The 23,245-nt window shown below is 55.2% G+C and overlaps 1 protein-coding gene across 12 annotated transcripts in view; it reads left to right on the top strand.

The window, feature by feature from the left end:
* Positions 1 to 23,245, top strand: part of CASZ1 (castor zinc finger 1) — a 375,530-nt gene that overhangs the window by 308,878 nt on the left and 43,407 nt on the right. For 11 of the 12 annotated variants that reach the window (XM_053281208.1, XM_053281214.1, XM_053281206.1 and 8 more), the window contains 3 exons: positions 8,258 to 8,845; positions 16,907 to 17,756; positions 21,339 to 21,407. In XM_053281208.1, the coding sequence (XP_053137183.1) occupies positions 8,258 to 8,845; positions 16,907 to 17,756; positions 21,339 to 21,407 (1,507 nt within the window). The remainder of the gene's footprint in view (positions 1 to 8,257; positions 8,846 to 16,906; positions 17,757 to 21,338; positions 21,408 to 23,245) is intronic. The other variant, XM_053281213.1, reaches the window with a different exon arrangement.

Below are 23,245 nucleotides of genomic sequence, written 5' to 3'. Positions count from 1 at the left end.
AGGCCATCCTGCCTTCCTTCCAGAGACAAGAACAGACCCTGACTGCCAGAATCCGCTCTTCTGTCCCACCTGCATTCCACAGCCCGTCTTTGGGAGGCTCTCCTCTAGATGTCCCTTGCCCGACCCGCACTTGGATTCCCAGCAATAATTAGAACTGAAGTGAGCACCAAGAAAACCAACTCCACCCCGCACTGGCGCTTTCTGGGTAGCTCACACCAGAGGGGCCCGTATAGTACCAAGACCCAGGGGAGGGTGTAGAAGCGAGCGCAAACGTTGCTTCCACTTGCGCTTTTCTGACTGTTGTTTGTGCACCCTTCAGTTCCTTTGTGTTGTCACCAGCTGTTGGGGCGCGAGACCTGCAGACGGCCCTCCGTTTATGGGGCAGAAACTTCCTAGCCTGCATCTCAAGATTAGCTTTGGGGTGCCTGAGGGTGGGAAAATGGGGTGGTTTAAGTCATGTGTGGTGGGCCTGCAGCACAGTCTTACGATCACAGGAAGCTGCCTTCTACTGAGTAAGGCCCATGGTCCATCTAGCTCAGGATTGTTTACCCCGGCTGGCAGCGGCTTTTCCAAGGTTGCAGGCCGGAGTCTCTCCCAGCCCTGTCTGGAGATGCTGCCAGGGAGGGAACTTGGAACCTTCTCCATGCAAGCAGGCAGGTGCTCTTTCCACAGTGCCCCCATCCCCTAAGGGGAATCTCTTACAGTCCTCACAGATGTTGTCTTCCATTCAAATGCAAACCAGGGTGAACCCTGCTTAGCAAAGGGGACAATTCATGCTTGCACCACAAGACCAGCTCTCCACCCTTAAGTCTCTCTGGCACTGGCATGGAGGGGACCCTGGACCAGCCCAGTATTCGAAAGGGGGCAGGAGTGACTTCCCGAGGCACTCTCCTTCTCAGAACCACCAGTGCAAGCTTTTCTTTCCTAGAAGATTTCATTCCAGGAAGGAGGAGAGGAGAATCTTACAGGAGACTGTAAGGGAGAGAGGTGTCCGGCCCTGTCCCAGCGAGCCTGACAAATGGTCTCTCTCACCCCCACAAGTTCTATGTTCTCTCTAGCCCAGATTCCTTCTTGGGAAGCCAGCAAGTGCAAGCACCCTGGTAACACAAGCTGACACGGACTCCCCTGTGGCTTGCCAGTCCAAGGTTACCAGGCTGCAGGTGTAGGCTTGGCAGACAGCACCAGATGCCAGCCAGGGAGACTCCCTCCCTCCCTCCCTCCCTCCAAAACCTCCCCTCCAATACCTGCCTTTTTCTGACGCCTTTCATATTTGTTTGAAATGAGAAACAGTTCTCAAATGAATTTGGAGAGCTGGGGAATTAATGTCAGCTCCCCACCAATACCCGATACGCGCATGCACAACATGCATGCACACACTTACCAGCTTCTCCCTCCCCCCCTTTCAATTTCTGAAGCCTACTGATTTGAATATTTATAAATATCAGTAAATTATTTATTGTAGCAATCTGCTGTGCCATTTCACCGATCGCCATTAACACTTTAGGGTGTGTGTTCTCTCTCTCTCTCTCTCTCTCTCTCTCTCTCTCACAGCTCAAGGGCGGGGGGCTGATCAGAGCACAGGAGAGCAGAGGGGGTGCGGGTGGGGGGTGTACACTAAGTAGCAGTGCATGGAAAAGATGATAGCAGTGGGTTGCCCAGAAGTGTGGCAAGATCCTTGCTTCAGTGTGTCTTAACTGTAGCGGGCTGGTGTGTGTGTGTGTGTGTGTGTGTGTGTGTGTGTGTGTGTGTGTGCGCGCGCACATGTTGTGGTCTGGAGACTAGAGGAAGGAGGGCTTTGGGGATGACTGCCAGAAAGCCAAAGGAGAACTAGGGACTAGCTTGTCGTCTTGCATTGTCATTGCACATAAGGGTTATTGCTGTGGTAATCCCAATTCTGCGTTTGAGCAGTACTGAATTCTGCGACCTTCATGGGTCATGCAGACAATGCATCATTTGCATATAGGGGCTTGTTTTGCATCATCCTGTCCCTACCAGGCATGGGAGGGGCAAAGAGCAGAATCAGGGCAAAGAAGCTTGCCTTGCTCCCCACCCCACCAGGGAAAACCTTTGTGGGCCACCTTCTCGCTTTATTTCAGCAGGCCCCACTCTTGCGAGTACCTTCATACCCTAGCTAGATGCTTCCCATTAAAAAGAAGTAGACAGCAGAGTTTTTTCTCTGGCTGCTGGATGCAGTCTCCCTCTGCTTGGGCATGGGGTGGCTGCCAGACCCACAGAGCTCTGACCAAGACCTCACCCGTTCTGTGTTCTCTCTGGCCAGCAGACTCTGGTTATCATTATTTCCTTGGATGTAGGAGCCCTGGGAACAGTCTGACTCTGGAAGGCTACAGCGCAGGGTAAAGGAGCCGGAACTTCCCTTTCCACCTCCATAGGACAAGGTGGCGAGACCTTAACTTTCCTTCCTGCCTCCAACCTCTGGCCTTACTTTGAGGCCGGTCATCTTGCTCCACCAGTCAAGGTTCGGCTGCACCCCATTCTTTCCAGCTTTGCCCCTCACCCCACCTTTCCTTGCTTTCCCAGCCAGGAAGGATCCACACTCCCAGGGCTGGGAAGAGTGTTAGCAGCAGCTCAGTGGAACTCTCCAAGGTCAGGCAAAAGAGACGGCGTTCCACTCAGCCGAGGTCATCTCTTCAGCTAAAAGCAATAAAATGTTTTATTGATAAACTGGAGAGTGGAGCGGGGAGGATGATAAAGCCCACGGAGTCCACTCTCTCGCCCCCCGGATGCTCTTGTGTGGTCATCGCTGGCACTGCCTCCCCAGTGGCACAAGGTGGGCTGGAGAGGGGCATTAAAAATCTCCCCTGGTCCGTGTGGGGAGCAAGGCTGGCTCAGGGGACTCGCCCCAGGACTCTGCAGGCTTCTCGGGGCCCCGCTTTGGGTGCCAAGGTGCCCTCATAGTAGCCACATGTCTCCTGCCCATCCTTTGCCTGCTTGCTGTTCCTGTCACCTCCACTTAGCCCTGGCAGGTCTCGAACTCAGGCCCTTGGGTTCGTAGTCTTTGGGTTCCTTCCAAGGAGGAGAGGCCCAGATACCAACTGCGGCAAACTCCCCATTTGTGCTCAAGTCCCCTTGAAGTGCATCTGCAAAGCGAGAGAGGTGTGTGCCATTTTCAAAGCCACATGCGTGCGCACAGGTTTTCTCTCCCTTTCGCTCCCCCACCCCCAATTTCCTCACCCTCCCTTGTCTGCCCCAAACAATGTTGTGAATAATTGATCGAATGAAACCCTCACAGCTCCTGGAAAGCTGGCACGGAGGCTACCCTCCTGAGTAGAGCTACTCAGCTGGGCATACAATTCTTCAATAAGAATACGAAAAGTCCATCTGTTCGGTTTTTCCGCACAGCTCTCTAAAGTGACAATCCTCGCAAGCCCTCCCCCCCCTGAATCCAAGAGCCCCCTTCTTCTAGCGCGAGGGCGTGCTCTCCGGAACTGCTCAGCCCGTTTCCCCTGTTAGCCCTGATCCCCTCACTGGGGTGCCCCTCCCAGGCCCTCCACTCCACTCCACTCCACTCCACTCCACTTCCAGCCCAAATCCTCCTCCTCCTCACGGCCACACACACACACACACACACACACACACACACACACTCCACTTCTCCAAGATGCCTTCTCACTCTGATCCTTTCCGAATACCCTATTAAAAAGAAAAAGGGGAAAAGGTGTATCCTGGCAAAGCTCCGAGATGGTTCAGAAAAGTAAGCAAGCTGGCTTCTAGCAGCCAGGTAGGCCTGCCAGAGAGTCTGGCTCACGGCTGTTTGTGCTCTGCGCCTTCAATACAAATCCTACCCCAAGAAAAAAGTGGGTTTCTGTGACCTGTATAAATGGTGCACATTAGACACTTTTGCACATATTTGCTTAATTTGCATAATTTTGCATCTGCTGCTCCAGGAAGTGGGGGCAGGGTGGGGAGAGGAGCTATGCAGGCCACTCGGACTCTTCCCTGATCAGTCGCAATGGTGCCCGGCACCCTGCTCCACCTCTACACACTTGGAGCCTTGGAAATTTCATCAAATACTACCTGTATGCTTTCAGGTTCACCTTAGGGACTAGAAGCTTGGCTTTAAAAACAAAACAGAAAACTGTGGTTCTCTATATGCAGAATTTCCAGCCCACTTCCCACATGCGAAGTACAGTCACAGGGTGTGTACAATTCTGAGCACTCTTGTCTAATTGTAGTGTCCAGGGTTATAGCATTTCAGGGGCTGATTGTGGACATGTCTGCCCTACGTGGGAAGCTGCCAAATACAGAGTCCAACCCTTGGTCCATCTAGTTCTGTATTGCCTACACTGACTGGCAGTGGCTCTCCAAGCTTTCAGGCAGCAGGTTCCTTTCCCAGCCCTTCCTGGAGATACCAGGAACTGCACCTGGGACATTCTGCTTGCAAGCATGCAGATGCTCGTCCACTGAGCTGTGGCCCCATCCCCTAAGGGCTCACGTGCAGTCCCCATCCAAATGCAAACCAAGGTGGACCCTGCTTAGCCAAGGGGACAATTCGTGCTTGCTGCTGCCACCCAAGCAGCTCTCCTACCCTCCTCACTTGTGGGCCTCATTCACCACTGAGGGCTGCTGAGGACTTGGAGGACTGCTCTTCTGGGCGATGGGCTCCTGAGCCGCCAGCGTCCTCTTTTCGGCATCTTCCCAGCCACGCGGGTGTAAACGTTGGACTGCATTGTTTTCGCAGGAAGTGTGCAGTGTAAATACAGCATGTGGGAGAGTTTGTCCTGGGCAGAGATGAAAAAGTCTCGGTGACAGGCACAGGTTATAAACAGCTTCCTTGGATTGATGTAAAATCCAAACATTTCTTTTCGGGAGGAGAAACTCATAGGGGATGTTTATGTAGCCGGGAGCCGGTGCCCGGTGCCAAATGGAGAGCCAAGGCCAACGTCGGGCTGGGGGCAGGGAGCTGGCCTTTGGCCGGGGCGGAGACGGGGTGTTGCTTGTGCCCTGGGAATTGCCCCTCCTGCTGTATCCCCACCCCCAGGCTTGGTCTCCACCAGCAGGAACATGAGGTGGGGTTTTTTTTTTTACCATATCAGAGTGGACCGTACCACTTCAGACTGCGCCCGAGTGGACCGTACCACTTCAGACGGCATGTAGGGCAGGGGTGGGCAAACGTGGCCCTCCAGCCGTGGAACGACAACTCCCAGCTGGCGATGTAGGGGATGTGTCTGACTCCTTCCCCCTCTCCCAGTTAAATAAGACTAGATATTTCTAGAAAGCGGCTCTCAGACTCTCCCCCTCGAGCTTACCTCAGGCCGGGTGCTGGGGGGGGAGGCTTGAAGCGAGGGATTGCGCCCTGTGGATTGCGCTTCCTGTGGAGCCATTTTCCATTTTGCTTGGCTGTGGCAGCCGATGGGATGGGTTGATAGGAGGAAAGCGGAGGCCATGTAATTGGGGATCTTTGAACAGGACCCACGCGTGGGACCCAAGCGTGCCAGCTTGCCTTGAAGGGGGCTGTCCAAGCCACTTTCCCTCCCCAAGCCGGCCCTTCTCCACGCAGATGGGCAGGCACCAGCTCTTTGCACTACAGACTGCCTTTCCCCCTTCCCCAGAGGGCTTCAGCTGATCCCGTTGGTGTGTGTGTGGGGTGTGTGTGTGGCTTTGGCACTCAGTTCCGCCCACCTTAACCTCATGTGACCCTCCCACTGGCCGCATGCTCGGGGGTAGCCCAGGGCAGGACTCACCCCTGAGCTTCCAAGGCCTCGGCTGAGCTCTGGATCAGCAAGGGCCTGGGGAAGCGTGGTGATGACACCGTGACCTGGATTGCCCCCCACAAACACCCCTGAGCCAGCAGGTGTGAGAGCGAGCGTGGCTGCCTGTGTGTGTCCGTCCCTCTCCGCAAAACCGGGATACACCTGGGCGTGTACAGGGTGTGTGCTCCTCTGTGAGTACATGGGTGGGTGTCTAAATCACACAGGTGCCTCTGTTTTCGTCTTGCTGTTATCGGAGCATCGCATGTTTGTGGAGGAACAAAGAGAAGGGGGTGCTTTGGAGTGGCACAGGTTTCAGACCTCCCACTTTCTGCAGGATTCTTTATCACGTTGATCTCTTTCCCTGCCACGGCAAATCTGATCAACTGCCTTTCCCTCGGCTCTGGTCAGCTCTGCCAAGGAGTGCGACCAATTGGCTCTGGAATGGAGCACTGTGTGCAGATGTCCAGGTTGTGCTCCCTTTAGCTCCGCGAGGGGGATGGAATTTGGGGCTCTGCAGCGGTAATCGCAAACAAGAGCCGAGAGGGGAATCTTCAGGAGGAGCCCAAAGCAACAGAGCAGCACTTAAACGGGGCGCCGAAGCCCCGCACGTGGCTATGCCTGCCCCAGCCTAATCAAACATTGCCAGGACACGCTTTGCAACTGTGCGAAGCGGCTGAAGCGCTGTGGTTCGTGGCCAGAAGACTCTGGGGCCCACCACCCTGCTTGGGCCACGCAAGAGGTGCTTGTTCCTTGCTGGCACCCATTAGCTGGGCAGCCGATTGGTTTCTCCTGATGGGAGAGCGCGCCCAGAGCTGTCAGCCACTAACGCTAAGCAGCCGCGTGCTGGCTGTCGGGCCGCGAGTCTAAAGTTTCAGGCTGTTTGCCTTGGCCTGTCAGGTTGGAGGATTAGGGGCCGTCCGGATTGCTTCTGGGCGCACCGTTGGGGGTCTGGTGAATGGCAACCTGCTTGCACGACTCGGGGCCCTGGCCAGAGAGACCAGCAGGGCCTGGGATGTGACCGGGGGGGGGGGATCCAGGCGGCATTAACCGAGTGGTTTCGCACTCTTTCGGGGAGCTGGGAGTCTCTCTCTCAGACCTGCTTTCCCTGCTCAGCTGACATCCGTAAACGGGGATGAAACGATGCACTTGGTGAAGGAAGATCTGATGCGGGGGGTGGGTGGGGGGGAGAAGGGGGGTGTTCCTCGAACAGCTCCTTCAGTTTCCTCAACCCCAGAGCAGACACACACAACCCATTATCAATCCCTCTGTGCTGCGATTGTCTCATCTTGTTGCTGACCACTGCATTTAGGAGACAGAAGGGCCACTTTGGTGCCCATGTGATGAAAGCGTCAGAGAACCAGGCTCTTGTGTGATAACTGCATTCAGGACGATGCATGCCTCTTCACCCATCCCCAGACTGCATCTGGCAATTGGAGGTATCCTGCCTCCAGAAATTGAGCCTCCATTCTTCACTGCGGAGTGGTCTCTCCCCTGAATGTTTCCACTCGTTTTCTTTGGGCCATATCTGTGCAGTGATTGTGGGACACTCCTCTGATGGGCTCAGGGTGCTCCCTTAGTGAGAAGCCCTCTCTCTTGCCTTCACGTGCCTCTTTGAGAAGTGTCACCCTAGAAAGAAGGGATCCTGAGGACAAGGAGAGAACCTGAAGGATGCAGGAGAGAGAGAGAGAGAGGCAAGGCCTGGAGAGGGTTGGTTCCACTGGTGGGTTAGCTCTTAGGGAAGGGTCCTAGCCCAGAGGCGCAATGTTCAGAAGAACCCTCCTTCCACCCCCCAGCAGTATATCAGTATGCACAGCGGCAGTAGGAGCTTGATGTCTTAGTTCTTGGGGGGCCAGGGCTCCGGACAAGAGTGATCAGCCTGGAGTCCATGGGGTCGGTCCAGGTGGGCCATGAAAGATGGTGCACTGGGTTTAATTCCGTTTTGTTCTGTCCTGTTTATTTTTTCCGTGTTCTTTACTGAGGTCTTATGAGTATAAAAGGGGTGGGGAGTCCATGGATAGTACTTAAAAGTGCTGGCCTGGGCAGAGGCTGGGCAGTCTGCAGGTGCGAAAAGGTAAAGAATCCCTGGCTCGCCCAGACCTCTGCCTAAGGGTTCCTGGAGAGCTGCTGCCAGTCTGAGTGGACAGTGCTGGACTAGATAGACCAAAGGTCTGACGCCACATAAGGCAGCTCCGAACTCCTTGGTGGGTTAGATTATAAAGATTGTGGTAATACAACATGAGATTTTGGTTATTAGGCTTCAAGCTACTGGGACTGGGGTTAGGGCAGGCCTTTCAACTTTGGCCCTCCGGCTGTTTTTGGACTGCAACTCCCATCAACCCCAGCCACAGTGGTCAATAGCCAGGGATTGTGGGAGTTGTAGGCCAACGTCTGCAGGAGGGCCGAAGTTGAACAGCCCTGGGTAGGGGATTATTGGGTTTAAAGCTATGTGGGGTTGCGTGGAGGTGTAGGATGTTCACATGTTCTGGGGCATCCTCCTAACAGCGGTGTGTGCTCTCTCTCCCCCCACCCTTGCCCACTCCCTGCAGCTGAAAGAACTCTATGCACTGACACAACCTCAGGAAACCCCAAGATGGCTGCCAAGCGCAAAGGTGGCCTGAAGCTCAATGCGATCTGTGCCAAGCTCAGCCGCCAGGTAGTCGTCGACCACAAAGGACTGGATGCCGACAAGGCTCCCCAGGGGCAGGAGGGCACTGGCGGCGGCGGCGGCGGCACCACCCCCAAGGACGCCCCCCAGCCCGGGGCCAAAGAGCTGGGCGGCGAGTTTCCTGAGGGAGTCGACCGGGTGCAGAAGATCGAGGAGGACAAGCGGAGGGAAGTGATTGAGAAGTGGGCCAACGGGGAATACAGTGAAGAGTCTCTGCTGATGCGCATTGAGAGCAAGGAGCCGAAGGCCTGCGAGGGCACAGAGGTGCCCCCCGAAGGGGTGTACATGGTGCAGCCCAAGGGCTGCAGCGACGAGGAGGACAACGGTGAGGAGGCCGAGCCGGCGAGGGGGTCCCAAGATGGCCGCTTCCTGGATGACCGGGAGTCAGATGGGCCCTCCTCCAAGGACGGAAGCTTCCGCGGTCCCAGTGGCGAGACCGGCCCCAAGCTGAGCGGAGGAGCTACCTCAGGTGAGGTTGTGTGGGGCGGCGTCTCAGAACTGCTGTCCGTGGAGACGGAAGATGAGCGGGTGCCCAGTTCCGTTTCCGTTGGGATGGGTGGGTGGCTTTGGGTCCAGTTGGACTCTAGCCAGAATGGCCCCTCCATCACTTGGGGTTTGGGTTGGGTTGCTTGCGTCCTCTTGTTCTCTGTGGCTTGGTTCACTTCCACCACTCCTCTAGTTTTGCCCCCCCCCCCATGCCACTTGCATTGGATCTGCTCCTGGCAGACTGTGGTCTGGAACTGGGTAGGGTGATTCGAGGGGGGTGAGTTGGACTAGGTTGGTTTTTTAGTCCCTTCAGTGACATTTTCACTGGATCTAGTAGAGTCAGAGTGTCAGTTGGGCAACACCCGTTTAAAGGAAACATGTACAGATGAATTTTAAACAGACAAAAGCCTGTCTGAGCAATGACAGTGCCTCTCCAACAATCAATGAGAGCTTGAACGTATAGAGTAGAAGAGGACAACCTTTGTACGATGCTTAGTAGATGAATGAAGGTCAATAAACACTGCTAAAATTATGCAAAACATTAATTGCTGCTGCTAAATACAGTGTAACAGGGCAATTGCACATGCTGGCGGGGGGGAGTGTAAAACAGCCCTTCGAAATCTGTGCAATGTAGCAACACCAAGACCCCCAAAGAAAGAAGAAGAGAGTGTGATCTCCGTGACACCGGTGTGTGGCAGCCTTGTTCCCTCTGGGGCACCTGGCCCCTTGAAGGTGTTGGCTCCCTGGCTTGCAGGCCAGTGGTTGCCTGCTTGCTTGTTTGCACTCAGTCTTGAAGGTGAGAGGCAAAGGGAACTGCTGTGTGGGGCCCAGCCATGTGGGGAGTTGGGCTGGCAGATGAGGCACATGGGAGGCAGCGATTTCTCTGTCCTCCCCTCCAGAGGAATTCAGCCACCATTGGCTCTGCCGGAGCAATTCCTGGGATCCTTCAATCAGCTCTGTATACAAACTGGGTGGGACCTGCCAAGGCATGCTCATTGGCACCAAACCCTGCCCCCCCCCGCCACCGCCCCCCGCCGCAGCCCTGGACACACTTATTAGCAAGCAGATCTTCTTGAGTTCTGTGGCACTTGCTCCTGAGGAATCAAGAACAGGGTCGCGCTGTGTCTTCCTTCCTTTCACTTTATTTCTCCATTTCTTAGTGTTGTTTGCTCTGCTTCGGGATCTTTTCCTTTCCTTTTTTCGACCCCCACATGCATTGTTTTTTTCATCCCCTCGGCTTAAATGTATTTCTTGCTTTCTAAAACAAAACAAAGCCAAAGCCTGCATCCACAGATCTCTGCTGCTGCAGGAAAAGTTCCACTGCCTTCTGTGAGACCTGGGAGAGTGCTGTATTATTCAGACCTTGCTATCTGAGCTGGGCTGTGTGCCCTGCCCAGAGCCTTTATGGGCCAGATAAGGCAGAAAAGGGAAAGCAGCACACTTGGGCAAGGGTGCACTCTGTGGGGGGGGGGGGCAGCTCAGCTGGGAACTTGGTTGCTGAAAACACAAGAGCATGCTTTCCCCCATTAGTCAGGAAGTGGGGCCCTGATAAATGAGCATTTACAGAGCAGAAGGAGCAAGAAAGGGAATCCAGAGGCCCCACTCAGGCAGCACTCAGGACCATTTGAATCCCCTGGAAGCACCCAGACTAGTGTTGCTGGGCCCCCAAGACGGGCAGTGCTTTTGCCGGTCCTGCCTCCCTGCAATCCGGCAGACCCCCACAACAAGCACCCATAAACATTCCCCCATCTGCACAGAGAAGCCGCTGTGTTTTTTTGCTGGCGCCCCGTTGAACATTCCACATTGGAGTCCTAGCCCCGGAGTGAGGGCCAGAGACATGGAAGCTTCCACGGCAATGACTCGGGAGCCGTAGCTCAGTGGGGCTGCTTGTGCTTTGCAGGAGGAGGTCCCCGAGTGAGTCCCTGGCATCCCCAGGTAGGGCCGGCTCCGACCCTGAAGAGCTGCTGCCAGGCTGGGTCGTCAAGGCTCACCTAGATGGACCAGTGATGTGACTGGGTCTAAGGCAGCTTCCGAAGCTCATACGGCCTTGAAGATTGTTCTGGGGAGATGATCGGGGTAGAGGCAAGATGTGATGGCCCCAACCCCCCCAACCCCACCCCAAGCAAGAAGAACATAGCAGGGAGACCCAGAAGCCCTTTGCAAAAAGAGGGGCTTGGAAGACATGGCAGCTCAGGATTGAGTTCCCAGAAACCCCTGAGGAGAAGGGCGGCTTCAGATGAAGTCTTAACTCCCATTCAGGTTTAATAACTTTGCTCGACACCCTGCCCTCTTCCCCGCATTTCTGAGGAGCCCCCCCTGATCTCGTCGATCCATCAACATTTCTCCTCTTTGTGCTTGTGGGTCCGAGCAGCCTGCTCCCCCACCCCCCGTGCGCCCGTGCGTCTCGCTCCCCGTTAATAACGACGCCGGGAATTCATCTCCGTTCATCTGTCCCTTCCCTCTTCTCCAGCCTTCATGGAGTTCAGTGGCAACGCACATAATTATGCATATAAGATATAAACAGAGCTGTTTAATTATCCTTCGCCACATCAGTGACAGAGTAATTAACAAACATTGCAAGATCAATGAGGAAAAGTGTGACCTTCAGTTTCCTTTGATAGGGAAGCCCTTGTCTGTCGCTGGCACAAGGTGATTGAGCCCAGGCTCTACGTTTAAGTTGGTTTTAATTCTGCTCTCCGGCCCACTCCCCTTTACAGTTCCCTTGGTCACAATTTATCTCCCCCACCACCACCACCACACACACACAAAAATCATTCTGGGGCACATTCTGGGAATGCAGAGTAGAGACCCAACCTGCAGGGAATTGGGAACATAAGGACAGCCCTGCTGGATCAGGCCCAATGCCTCTCTAGTCCAGCATCCTGTTTCATACCATGGCCCACCAGATGCCTCCAGGAAACCCACAAGAGCTGAGGGCAGGCCCTCCCTCCTACTCTTGCTTCCCTGCAACTGGTATTTAGAGGCCACTTGGGCTGGAGGTGGCCTATGGCCCTCAGACTAGGGAGGAGAGGGGAGCTGGTCTTGTGGTTGCAAGCATGACTTGTCCCCCTAGCTAAGCAGGGTCCACCCTGGTTGCATTTGAATGGGAGACCACATGTGAGCATTGGAAGATATTCCTCTCGGGATGGAGCCACTCTGGGAAAAGCAGAAGGTCGCAAGTTCCCTCCCTGGCAGCGTCTCCAAGATAGGGCTGAGAGAGATTCCTGCCTGCAACCTTGGAGAAGCCGCTGCCAGTCTGTAAAGACAATACTCAGCTAGATAGACCAAAGATCTGGCTCAGTGTATAGCAGCTTCCTATGTTCCTATGACTAGTAGCCATTGATATTCCTGTCCTCCATGAATTTATCTAAACCTTTCTTAAAGCCATCCAGGCTGTTGACTATGGAATTCTCTGCCACATCTTGCGGCAGAGAATTCCATAGGTTGATTATGTGTTGTGTGAAAAAGTATTTGCTTTTGTCAGTCTTAAATTTCTTGGCAATCAGTTTCATGGGATTACCCCTGGTTCTAGTGTTATGGGAGAGGGAGAAGAATTTATTTCTCTCCACTTTCTCCACACCCTGCATGATTTTATAGACCTCTATCATGTCTCCCCGCAGTCGTCTTTTTTTCTAAACCAAAAAGCCCCAGGTGTTGTAGCCTTGCCTCATAAGGAAGGTGCTCCAGCCCCCTGATCATCTTGGTGGCTCTCTTCTGCCCCTTTTCCAGTTTTACAATATCCTTCTTAAGATACGGTGAGCAGAACTGTACACAGTACTCCAAATGTGGCCGCGCCATGGATTTGTATAAGGGCATTATAATATCAGCATTCTGATTTTCAACCCCCTTTCTAATGATTCCAAGCATGGAATTGGCCTTTTTCACCATTTCTGCACATTGTGTCGGCACTTCCAATGAGCTGCCCACCCCAAGATCCCTCTCCTGGTCAGTCACCAACAGCTCGGACCCCATCGGCATATATGTGAAATTGAGGAGGGTTTTTTTGGCCAATTCAGCAGCGTCATATGCCAGGGCTGTTTTCTTGACACACCACCACCTCCTTCGTAAGCTGCTGCCAGTCAGGGTAGACAATACTGAGCCAGAAGGAACAAGGGTCTGACTCAGTAGCAGGCAGCTTCAGATGTTATGTACAACTACACACTCTCACACCCCTCTCTTCTCTCTCTCTGAGCCCCCACAGACACCCTCTGGTTGCTGACCAGGGTGGCCAAGCCTGATCACGAAGGCTTGTGACCCAGGGAAAAGGCAGCTGCTTGCACAGAGCAGAGATGACCCCGATCCAAGCCCCTGCTTTCCCCAGCCCATCTCTGCTCCCCCTCCTCGCTCGCTCAGTCCGACTAGAAAGCACAGCTCTGTCTGGGCCACCCTCCCCGTCCCCCGGAGCCCAGACCTTCTGCTCCATTTGGGCGGTTTTGCTTTCCCTGCCATATATAGTGTGTTGCTGTGGGCTATTTATAGCCCCCTTCGGGTCGCGCTCTGTCTGTGTGTGTGGTGGATCCCCCCCCCCCGCCCGCCCTCAGCTCCCGGATCCTTTGTGATAGGAGAATTGCTCCCAGCCAGCCGCGTCCACCAGCAGATCTCCGCTCTTTGGCAATGCCCACAAATGGGCAGTGGCACAAGCAGCGGGGGAGGGCGCAGCCTGTCTGGCATCTCCCAGCGAGGGGAGAAGCCTGGATATTCCTGAGGACAAGCCCTGCCGGAGCCTTCTCCCTGCACCCGCCAAGGCGGCATTTCCCAAGCCTGCCTCTCCCATCCGGTGGGGCACTTCACCTTTGCATGGCCTGGCTTGGCTGCTGCCACGGAATTCCTCCCTGCCCTGAGATGGACACCGGCCCGAAATCCCTCGAGTCTGGGGGCAGGCGGGGGGGGGAGTGCTTGCCCCGCCCCCGCCCCCTTCCAAGGGAGCTGTTAAAACCAGCCCCGGCTCCCTTTCCCTTTGGGATTCCCACTGTGAGTTTTGGTCTGGCGTGGATGGAGTTTCACCGAGCTGGGGGCGCAGGGAGGGTGCAAGGGGGTTGCTTTAGAGGTCCGAGGAGAGATGAAAAGCCGAAGGAGGGAAGGCGGCTTGAGCAGGAAGGGGAAAATCTGTGGCCTGCTAGAGACAGGACCGGGCAGGATTAATGGCTTTTGTGGAGGCTCTAGGGTTACACCCGGGAACAGCAGCGAGAGGGCCAAAGCTTTTGAGGCTGGAGGAAGCACTTTTCATGCGGTGGCGGGCGGAGATGAAATGCGATGCTAGTGGCAGAGTGGCGGGGGGGGGGGACTGGGGAAGAGGCGGAAGAGGCGAACCCCTCCGCCTGCTCCAAATACCAGCCCTGCCCAGCCTCAGTGGGCTGCTCCACACCTCAGGTGCCGGGGCAGGCCGAGGCCCAGAGCAGCTGAGCGGGGATTCCTGAATCCGGAACCGAGGAGAAGCCCCGAATTGGTCTTGATATGTTTCTGAGTCCGGTTTTTAAAGCCCAGGAGCAAGCTAGCTCTTCTGGCCACCGCCTGGGTGGTGCATAGCCGGAGCTGGTGGCTTGAGCCCTGCTACCCGGGCAGGGGGCCGCCCTTTGACTCCATGGCAGGGTCTGCAGAAAGGGCCCTTGTCCGGTTCCTTCTCCAGCTCAAAGGGCCTCTAGGCAAAGACAGCCACACTTGCATCCATCCATGGAGAGCTGCTGCCAGGGCCCAAGACAACAGTGGCCAAGGCCCCCGGATCAGACTGGGCAGCTGAAAGCATCCGCTGGTGGCCAGCCACCCTCAGCCAGAGCCGCTGATGCTGAGCCAGGCAAAGCCGTGCTCTGAAGCCGCTTCCGCTGTGCATCTGGCTTGGGCCACTCCACCCTGGGCCTCTTTCCCCTTCTCCCACCTTAGCCCAGGCCCTCCCCTCCCCTTTCCCCCAGCCCTCCTCAAGACCTCCCCCCCCCGCCCCCTGCCGCAACCCAAGCCATGCTCCTCTTTTCCTGCATAACTCCGGTCATAACACCGGAATCTAGATCTCTGAGCAGAATCGCTTCGATTTCACTTCCTCGGAGGCCTTCTGCTCTTTGGACACTCTGGAAACGTTCATGAGCCTGGGTGCTTTCAGACCCCCGTCCTCTCCAGAGTCCCCTCCCTCTGCCTGGGGCGAACAATGAAGGGTTGTTGTTTTTTGCCAAGGGTTAAGAGCAAATGACCGGGAGGGACAGTGAGGGCGGCTTGAAGGACTCCTGCGCCTGTAAATCATCCTTCTGTGGGAGAAAGTGGGAGGTGCCCCACGAGGACCGCCGGGTGGCTCGGAAGCCCAGGCGAGGCCACACTGGCACATCGGAGCCATCTTTTGTTCCTCCTTGACACTGAAGTTCCACGACCTCCACGTTGTCCTTCCAAGCAACCAGCAAACTGCCTCATAGGGCTCCTTGGAGGCCCATTTCTGGGCCTAAAGGCCAGTGAAATGAGCCATTTTTTTTTTAAAAAAGTAACATAAAATAAATGGACAGGTTGGAAGAGGTGCAAACTTGGGAAGAGCAGCTCTCTCTGCATCCCCTCATCCTCGGAAACTGATCCTACCCCATCTTCTGGTGGAAACAGGGGTCTCCCTCACTTTCCCCACCTCTTGCTCTGACCAGAATCCATCCTCTCTTTGCTCCAACAGCAATGTTGACTTGTGCCTTGAAGAACACAAGGCTTGCTTTGCAGGATTGGGCCAAAGATCTGGCTCATCTATTTGTCCGTTGCCTGTAGTGGCCAGTTAAATATCCGAGGAAGCTGACAAACCGAAGATGGCTGTTGGGTTCCCCAGAGGTGTCCTGCTTCTGGGCCATTCCTAAATCCCTTGGCTTCTTGGGAGGGCTGTCCTCCACTCTTTTGACCCACAGATCATTTAAAGGGGCCTGAGAGTCACCAGTTGCAGGAGAGCAACAGCAGGAGAGGGAGTACACTCTCATTTCCTGCCTGTGGGCTTCCCGGAGCCGTCTGGTGGGCCACGGTGGGGAACAGGAAGCTGGACTAGATGGGCTTCCTTGAGCCTGATCCAGCTGGGCTGCTCCGATATTCTAAAGAGAGCCCGTGTGTCCCTTGAGTGTAGAGCTGGACTTGGATCTGAGTTCAGATCTATCGCAGACTCATTTGTGGGGTCCTGGGTATATGCCTCCGTTTCTGAATCCAGGGGTGCAGGAGAGGGCAGAGGGAGCAAACTACCCTGGAGCCCCACAAGGCTGAGGACCCCAAACGTATTGACTCATGCCAACAGCATTTGGAGGACTGCAGGAGGAGGGGCCCAAGACAAGGTGTGGCCCTGGGTGACACCTCTGCATCCCCGCCTGCCTCTGTGAAATGGGTGTGATTGCAACTGTATCAGCACTGCCATTTGTCAGGGGGTCTCTTCCGGAGCAGAAGGATAGTTGGTTCCTGCAGCCATTTCTTGCATGGAGACTTGGGGGTGGGATTTCGGTGTGTCGCATGGATCTTGCCTTGAGGTACTGACTCACTATGTCCACCTGCAGCCTTTTCTTCGTGAAGTGTGGAAAGCAAGTGGGGAGCCATTTCAGGAGTTTCAGCAAAGCTTCCCTGCTGGTCTGCTCTGGCTGGCAGGGGCTCTCCAGGGTCCCAGGGGGACGTCTTTCCTCCACCACCGAGTGGCGACCCCAGCGCTCCTGCCCGTCTCCTCTTCCCAGTGGCTCCTCCGTGCCGTCACTCTCGCACACGCGCGAGGGTTGCTGTGACGCCTGTGGCATATTGGCAGAGGCCTCACTTCCAGGAAAATGACTTTTTCTTCATATTAGGCCGAGGCGAGAGTGCAGAGACATTTATGAAACTTTGTTTAATGTACTGAAAAGCCATCGGCTAGAACATTTAGGAAATTGATTTTCCTGGCATTGATGAACTCTTTTTTATTTTACCCCAGTATTAATTACTTTTTTTTAAAACAAATTAATTTAGGAGTCGTAAAACCGAACAAGTGAGCCAAGCGTCGGTAGATCATGTCCTCTCCCTTCCCCACCCCCACCCCACCCCCACCCCTCGAGTGACACACTTTCTCTCTTTCTCTTGCTCCATCCAGGGGAAGCCTCATCCCTGCGGGATTATGCCGCCACCACCATGAACGAGTTCCTGGGCATGTTTGGTTACGACGACCAGAACATGCGGGACGAGCTGGCCCGCAAGATTAGCTTTGAGAAGCTGAATGCTGCTACCTCAGAGGCTGCCGCCGCCGCCGCCACCACCTCCCTCCCCGGCGAGGACGCCATGAGCAAGAGGGCCCGCTTCTCCAAGTATGAGGAGTACATCCGCAAGCTGAAGGCCGGGGAGCAGGTCCCGTGGCCCCTCCACCCAAGCAAAGTTGAGGAGCTGACCAGCAAGCTCGGCAAGGAAGGCTCCTCGGTCCTGGGGCAGCCGATTCGGCTGCCAGCCCCCGACGCCTCGCTCCTGCCCGAGACGAAAGCCACCATTCTGCCTCTGCCCTCCCCCAGCAGCTCCCAGATGCAAGGTCTGATGTCCCGGGCCTCCAAGTACGACTTCTTCATCCAGAAGCTAAAGACCGGCGAGAGTCTCCGGCCGCAGAATGGCAACACCTACAAGAAGGCCTCCAAGTACGACCTGGAGAATGTCAAGTACCTCCACCTCTTCAAGCCGGGGGAAGGCAGCCCGGACATGGGCGGGGCCATTGCCTTCAAGACGGGCAAGGTGGGGCGGCCCTCCAAGTACGATGTCAGGAACATCCAGAAGCTCACCCCGGTCAAGGCTCCGACACCCAGCCTGGGCCCCGCTCCCCTTGCCAGCACCCCCAGCAGCACTCCCGTGGCTGGACCCGAGCAGCAGCCCGTCTCATTGCCCTTCAACACTCCAGAGTACCTGAAGTCAACTTTTTCCAAGACAGACTCCATCACCACTGGAACCGTTTCCACTGTCAAGTAAGTTGGCCCTTGTTCCTCTCTTCCCTTCTCTGGGGGGATAAGGAAGGGGGAAGGTGCACCAGTTCTGCTGGAGATCACTGCCCTCCTCTCCGTCTTCTCCCTTTCTGATCTGGAAATGTAAGTTGACAACTGGCCACCGCTCCAGTCTTGGGCTCCTGTTTAAAATATCTGGAGCTCTCCTGGAAGCTTTTCACGCGGGGCTTTTACAGCCCTTTAACTCGCATCTCCTCCGGAATGCAGGGGTTGCGTTCACATATCGGCTAGATTTACCCCGAAGACCCTGCAAGTTATCGGGGAACAGTTTACACACAATTCGGTTTTTTCACTGCTCGTTAGAGTGTAGCCCAATCTATATCCGGGGTTTCAAAAATCCACTATTTGTGGCGGTTCTTTGGGACAACTTTGGGACAAGTTCTCAGTAAAGCCTCCCCCTAAACTCATGGTCAAACCTGCTGTGCGTAAAGGTCCCTGGCTTTGTGCACCATATACTGTATTTACCTGAATCCAAGACTAGGTTTTTTCCAGGTTATTTGACTTTAGAAATTGGGAGGTTGTGCTTTTTGAGTAAATGCAGGTATCACCTGTGTTTAACTTCTACTTTTTAAGGGGGCTGTCTTAAATTCAGAGTCATCTTTGATTCAGGTGAATATAGTAGATATTAAACTGGACTTACGGTCAGTCCCAGAAATCCAAGGCAAGCATTTCTTAGGACCCGGTACTTTGCAGGATGAGGGCTGAGCTAAGCTCCTGCAGATGTGGGCCTCACTGGGCTGACCACAGCTGGTCACCTGAGAGAAAGTTGGGACTTGATTGCCACCCGTCTTTGCATCTGGCTAACTTCAGTAGTGTTGCGAAGGGGTTGAGAGGATTGGGGTTGGGGGCCAGCGGTCTCGAGCAGGCAAGTAGTCCAAAAGAGTAACCCCAGAATGGCAGAAGTGTGGTGGAGGAGGGTGAGGGGAAGTCAGCCTTGGTGACATCCTCAGAGGTCGTATCTGGCGAGGGGGCTGGGTGGGCAGCTGGGATGTGAGCAGCAAGCAGAGGGAACTCAGGATCCAGCCACACAAGGCAGGTCTGATCCTGTCCCAGGTGATTGCTCTCAGGGTGAGCCAGGCAGGGAGAAGGAGCCACAGCCCAGCAGCAGTGAGCCATTGAGCAGGCCAGGTTTTCCCCCTGAACTGAAGTTGGAATGCAGCAGATGGGTCTCCAGGGATCTCTCCCCCAGGAAGACAATTCTTGACCCCGCCCCTTCGTGATGGTGGGGGAGAAGCCTGGCTCAGGATATAAGGCGCTCATCTTATTCCAACCACGTCCCTTTTCCTGTTGCTTTTCTTTTTCTCCCCGTTGATGACCATTTGGTGGTGGGAGCTTTCCTGGGACTGCTGTGGCCAGAGGGAGGGAGGGTGCGTCTCGGCCCAAAACTAGTCAAAGGGCTGGTTTTCCGTGAGCCACAAATCCAGCCCTAAGTGGCCTTCCAGGCCTACTCGGCTGCGTGGCCATCCTGAGTTTCCTCTCGTGCCCGCACTGCAGGCAGACTTCCCACCTGGGCTTGGGTCAGGCCAGTCTAGTGACCACTTTGTCACGCTGCCAGCTGCAAGGTGCCTTCAGGGTCTCCACCCTGAAAATCAGCTCAGCCAGATGAGCCTCCCAGCCCTCTCCGCACGGGGCTCCCTGTTTCTGTCCTCTTGCTGTTAATCACAGACCCGGCTCGGTTTCCTGCCTGCCTGCCTTTCCTTCTCTCGCGCTCTCTTTCCACCGCGGTTGGGAGATGAACCTCAAGTGCACTCTCTTCTCTGCCCGCAAGACTTCCTCGGGATGGAGAAAGACGAGAGGCCACCATGGCTTTTGCGCTGAGCTTCAGCGCGGTTTCCTCGATGTGCCGTGCGCTGATTTGAGAATCCTCCGGGGGCTTTGGGAAGCCGGAAGCCCTTTGCTTGGGGCTCTAGTGAGCGCTTGGTGTGAGAAGCCGGCCGCTGTTTCCTCTGCTGTTTTGTTTCACCTCTGAAACGTACTTGGCTTCTGCCTTCTTCCCAACAAGCAGCCTACCAGAGCAAGATATACGCTGTGTGGCTGATGCTGTTGCCAGCAAAAGTCCTCTAGTTGAAAGCAGAATGTTTCCAGGTGGAATCCACATGCCATCACCTCACTGACCTTTCTCCAGGTGCAACATAGGAAGCTGCCTTATGCTGAGTCAGAGGTTTGGTCCACCTCGCTCAGTACTGCCTACACTGACTGGCAGCGGCTCTCCCAGGTTCCAGGTAGCTGTCTTTCCCAGCCGTACCTGGAGATGCTGCCAGGGAGTGAACCTGGGACTTTTTGCATGCAAGCAGACACCCTTCCACTGATCAACAGCCTCATGCCCTAAGGGGGATGTCTTAAAGCGTTCACATGTAGTCACCCATCCAGATGCCAACCAGGGCAGACCCTGCAGTTCATGCTTGCTACTCTGAGGCTAGCTCTTTCCCCTCTCCCACTTCTCACCCACTCCTTGCGGTGGATGCCATGGTTCCAGGCCTGGCCAACCTCTTTCCTTACTGCACTGCTCCAAGGAAGTACAGCATCTGGGGCTGGGATGTCGGAAGCCACGGCACAGAGCAGAGGAAGAGGCCAGAGCGAGGTGGCAGCCGATGGAGCAGAGCAGCCTGGTTGGCCGAGAAGAGAGGCTCAGCCAGCCCCATCTTGGCCAGGTGGGCACCGACTGTGGAGCATTTTTCGGAGGAGGAGGAGGCTGTCTTAGCTATCCGGAGCCTCCATCTTCTGAGGCTGTCTCCTTTTGGGTACCAGTCCCTGGGGAGCAGCCGTGGGAGAAGGCTGTCTGCCCACATGGCGCCCTTCTGGGCTTCCCAGAGGCGTCCGGCTGGCTCCTGTGGGCAGCAGAAGGCTGGACTTTGTGGACCTCTGGTCTGGTCCAGCAGGGCTCTTTGGATGTTCTTTGGGAGCATGAGCTCTATGTCCCCATCACGCGGGGGCTCTCAGGGAGAGTTGGCTACAGAAGGAGCCTGCTAGCAGATTGTTTTTCAGGCCTGCCCAACTTTGGTCCCCCAGCTGTTTTTGGACAACAACTCCCATCATCCCCAGCCGCAGTGGCCAATAGCCAGGGATGATGGGAGTTGTAGGCCAACATCTGCAGGAGGGCCGAAGTTGTGCAGCCCTGTGTCAGAGGCAGACTTCAGGAGGCCCTTGCTAGAGAGCCTTCTGCCAGATTGTGCAGGCCTAGGGTAGCGTTGTGCCTGCCAAACCGTCTGTTATTATTCCTCTTACTAGTTTATTATTTCTTAGTTTCTGCTTCTGAAGGTGCAGGGTGCTGTCCATTTCCATAGGCATCCCTCACACAGCTCACCAACCAGCCCTTCATCCCATCCATGCAGCCCCTTTGGGAAGAGGGGGTTTGTGGAAAGGCAGATCCGCTGGGGTTCAAGGTAGCCCCCTGGCAGCCAGGAGCTCGGAGATGCCCATTGCATCTCCTGGGCATGTTGCTGCCCTTGGATGCTGAGCGTGACCCGAGAGAGAGAGAGAGGGGCTTGGACCGTCTCCTGACACTGCCTTGCTAACCATCTCTGCCCTGTGTGTGTTTCTCATTAGGAACGGATTAACCACTGACAAACCAGCTGTCACCGAAGATGTAAATATTTACCAGAAATATATTGCCAGGTAGGCTGATTTCCCCGCCCCGCTGTGTGGGTTCCTTGGGAGCGGGGCGGAGGGGGTCTAGGACAGAAGTGTGCCGGGGGGAGGGGGTGGGGTCTCTGTCTGTCTGTCTGGGCGAAATGCAAAAAGCCAGTCACGGGAACTGAGTCTTTCCATTTCTCTCTGACATCCATACTGACTTCCCACCGCCACCAGCACCGTCCTTGCTCAAACCCCACCTCGTCCTTTTAGAACTTCTCCCCACCCCTCCTCCTTAGCATAGAAAGAGAAAACAGGCTGGCCCTCAGAGAGCCATTTGGCCTTCGTTCCGCTCTCCGGGATCTTATTGGGGACTCTCTAGGGACGCGCCATCTCTGTCTCTCGGGCGGGGTGGGCAGACTTGGCCCTCCCGCTGTGCTTGAACTGCAACTTCCCTGGAGGGCCATGTTTGCTCACCCCTGCTCCAGGACATCCCACGCACCATTCGTATGGCAGCCACTGAGGGCTGCTGGGAGGGTCTCATTCAGCCACTTGGAACCCAGCAGCATGGGATGGATACGTCTTCTGCCTGGCTTTGCTAATGCAATTGCCCAGCCAGATCTGAGCGCACACAGATTGATTCACCTGCTGGCTTATTTTTACACCTTTCTTCTGTTTTCACCCTGCTTTTCTACACCGACATATACACAAAACAGGTTACAGGTGCAGTTTAAGAAACAGTAAGCGCTGCCATAGCATATTCACAGCAGAACAAAACTTCAGAAGCCACAGAAGTTCTAATTGGAGGCCTTATCTTCAAGAGTCTCCTTTTTTGTCGCCTGTTTTCAAAAGAATGGCATGGTAGATTTTACCCCACCTGAGAGGTTGTGACGTTAGCGCAGTGCGGCTGGATTGATTTGATGGAGTGCATTGAGATCCCACCCAGTAGTCCTTGTAAGAGGGAATCCCAGGTGTTGTTGACTACAGCTCCCAGAATCCCTAGCTGCAGTGGGCTTTGGCTGGGAATGCTTCTAGGATTTTCTGTTAGCGGGAACACTGATCTCACCTTCCTTTCCTGATGAAACTCTGGGCATTGTGCAGAAGGATCTGAGGTAGCCTCCCATCAAACTCAACCAGCTTAGCTTTAGCAAAGTTGCTGCAGGGCCCCTTGGGGATCACAGCTGTGACCTGCGTGCATCCCTTTCCCAAGGAGAGGGCCACCTTTTACGTGCTTTATGCACGATGAAGGCCCGCTCCATCCCGCCTTTGTCAAGGTCTTTCTTGTCTTCTCTAAAGTCCTTTTCCTCAGAGACCTTAAATCACACAGTGGGCCTGCGTGGTTCTAAGTTATAAGCTCATTAGTTTATAAGCTCATCTTCTGTCAAGCCGAGGAGCGGAAAAGCAATCCTCCTGCTCTGCACGTGGAGGAGATGGAGGAAGGGGGAAGTGAAAGCCCCCGCCAGAGCCCCTTGAGCGTTGTGGGGCTGCCGTTGGGGCATGCCCAGAGGGAGACGCTTCTCTTGGGCCAAAGCCCTCGGCATCATCTGGGACGCCACGTGCAGGAAGAGGCCTGGGGGAGGGTGGTGCAGAAGGGGCCAAGCTCTGCCTCCCGCTTCTGCTCCTCTGCTCCCAGTCCTGGTGTCCCGGGGCTCCATTCCGTAGGACCGTTTTGCCCTCTCGGACTAGTCAGGGAAGGAAGACGGAGCCGTCATGATCAAGCCTCGCCCAGCCTGTCCTTGGCAGACAGGCACTGCCCTCTCATTTACATGTCCTTTTAAAAAAAACCTGTTTTAAAGCCCTAAATCAAACCGGGGCGGGCAGGGCGGGTGGGCGCAGAGGAGGACTGTCTCTGTGCAGCACAATTAGCTTAATGAGTTTAAGAG

Source organism: Hemicordylus capensis, chromosome 16, assembly GCF_027244095.1.
Source record: "Hemicordylus capensis ecotype Gifberg chromosome 16, rHemCap1.1.pri, whole genome shotgun sequence".
NCBI classification, from domain to species: Eukaryota; Metazoa; Chordata; class Lepidosauria; order Squamata; family Cordylidae; genus Hemicordylus; species Hemicordylus capensis.
This window is presented reverse-complemented; position numbering and strand designations above follow the sequence as displayed.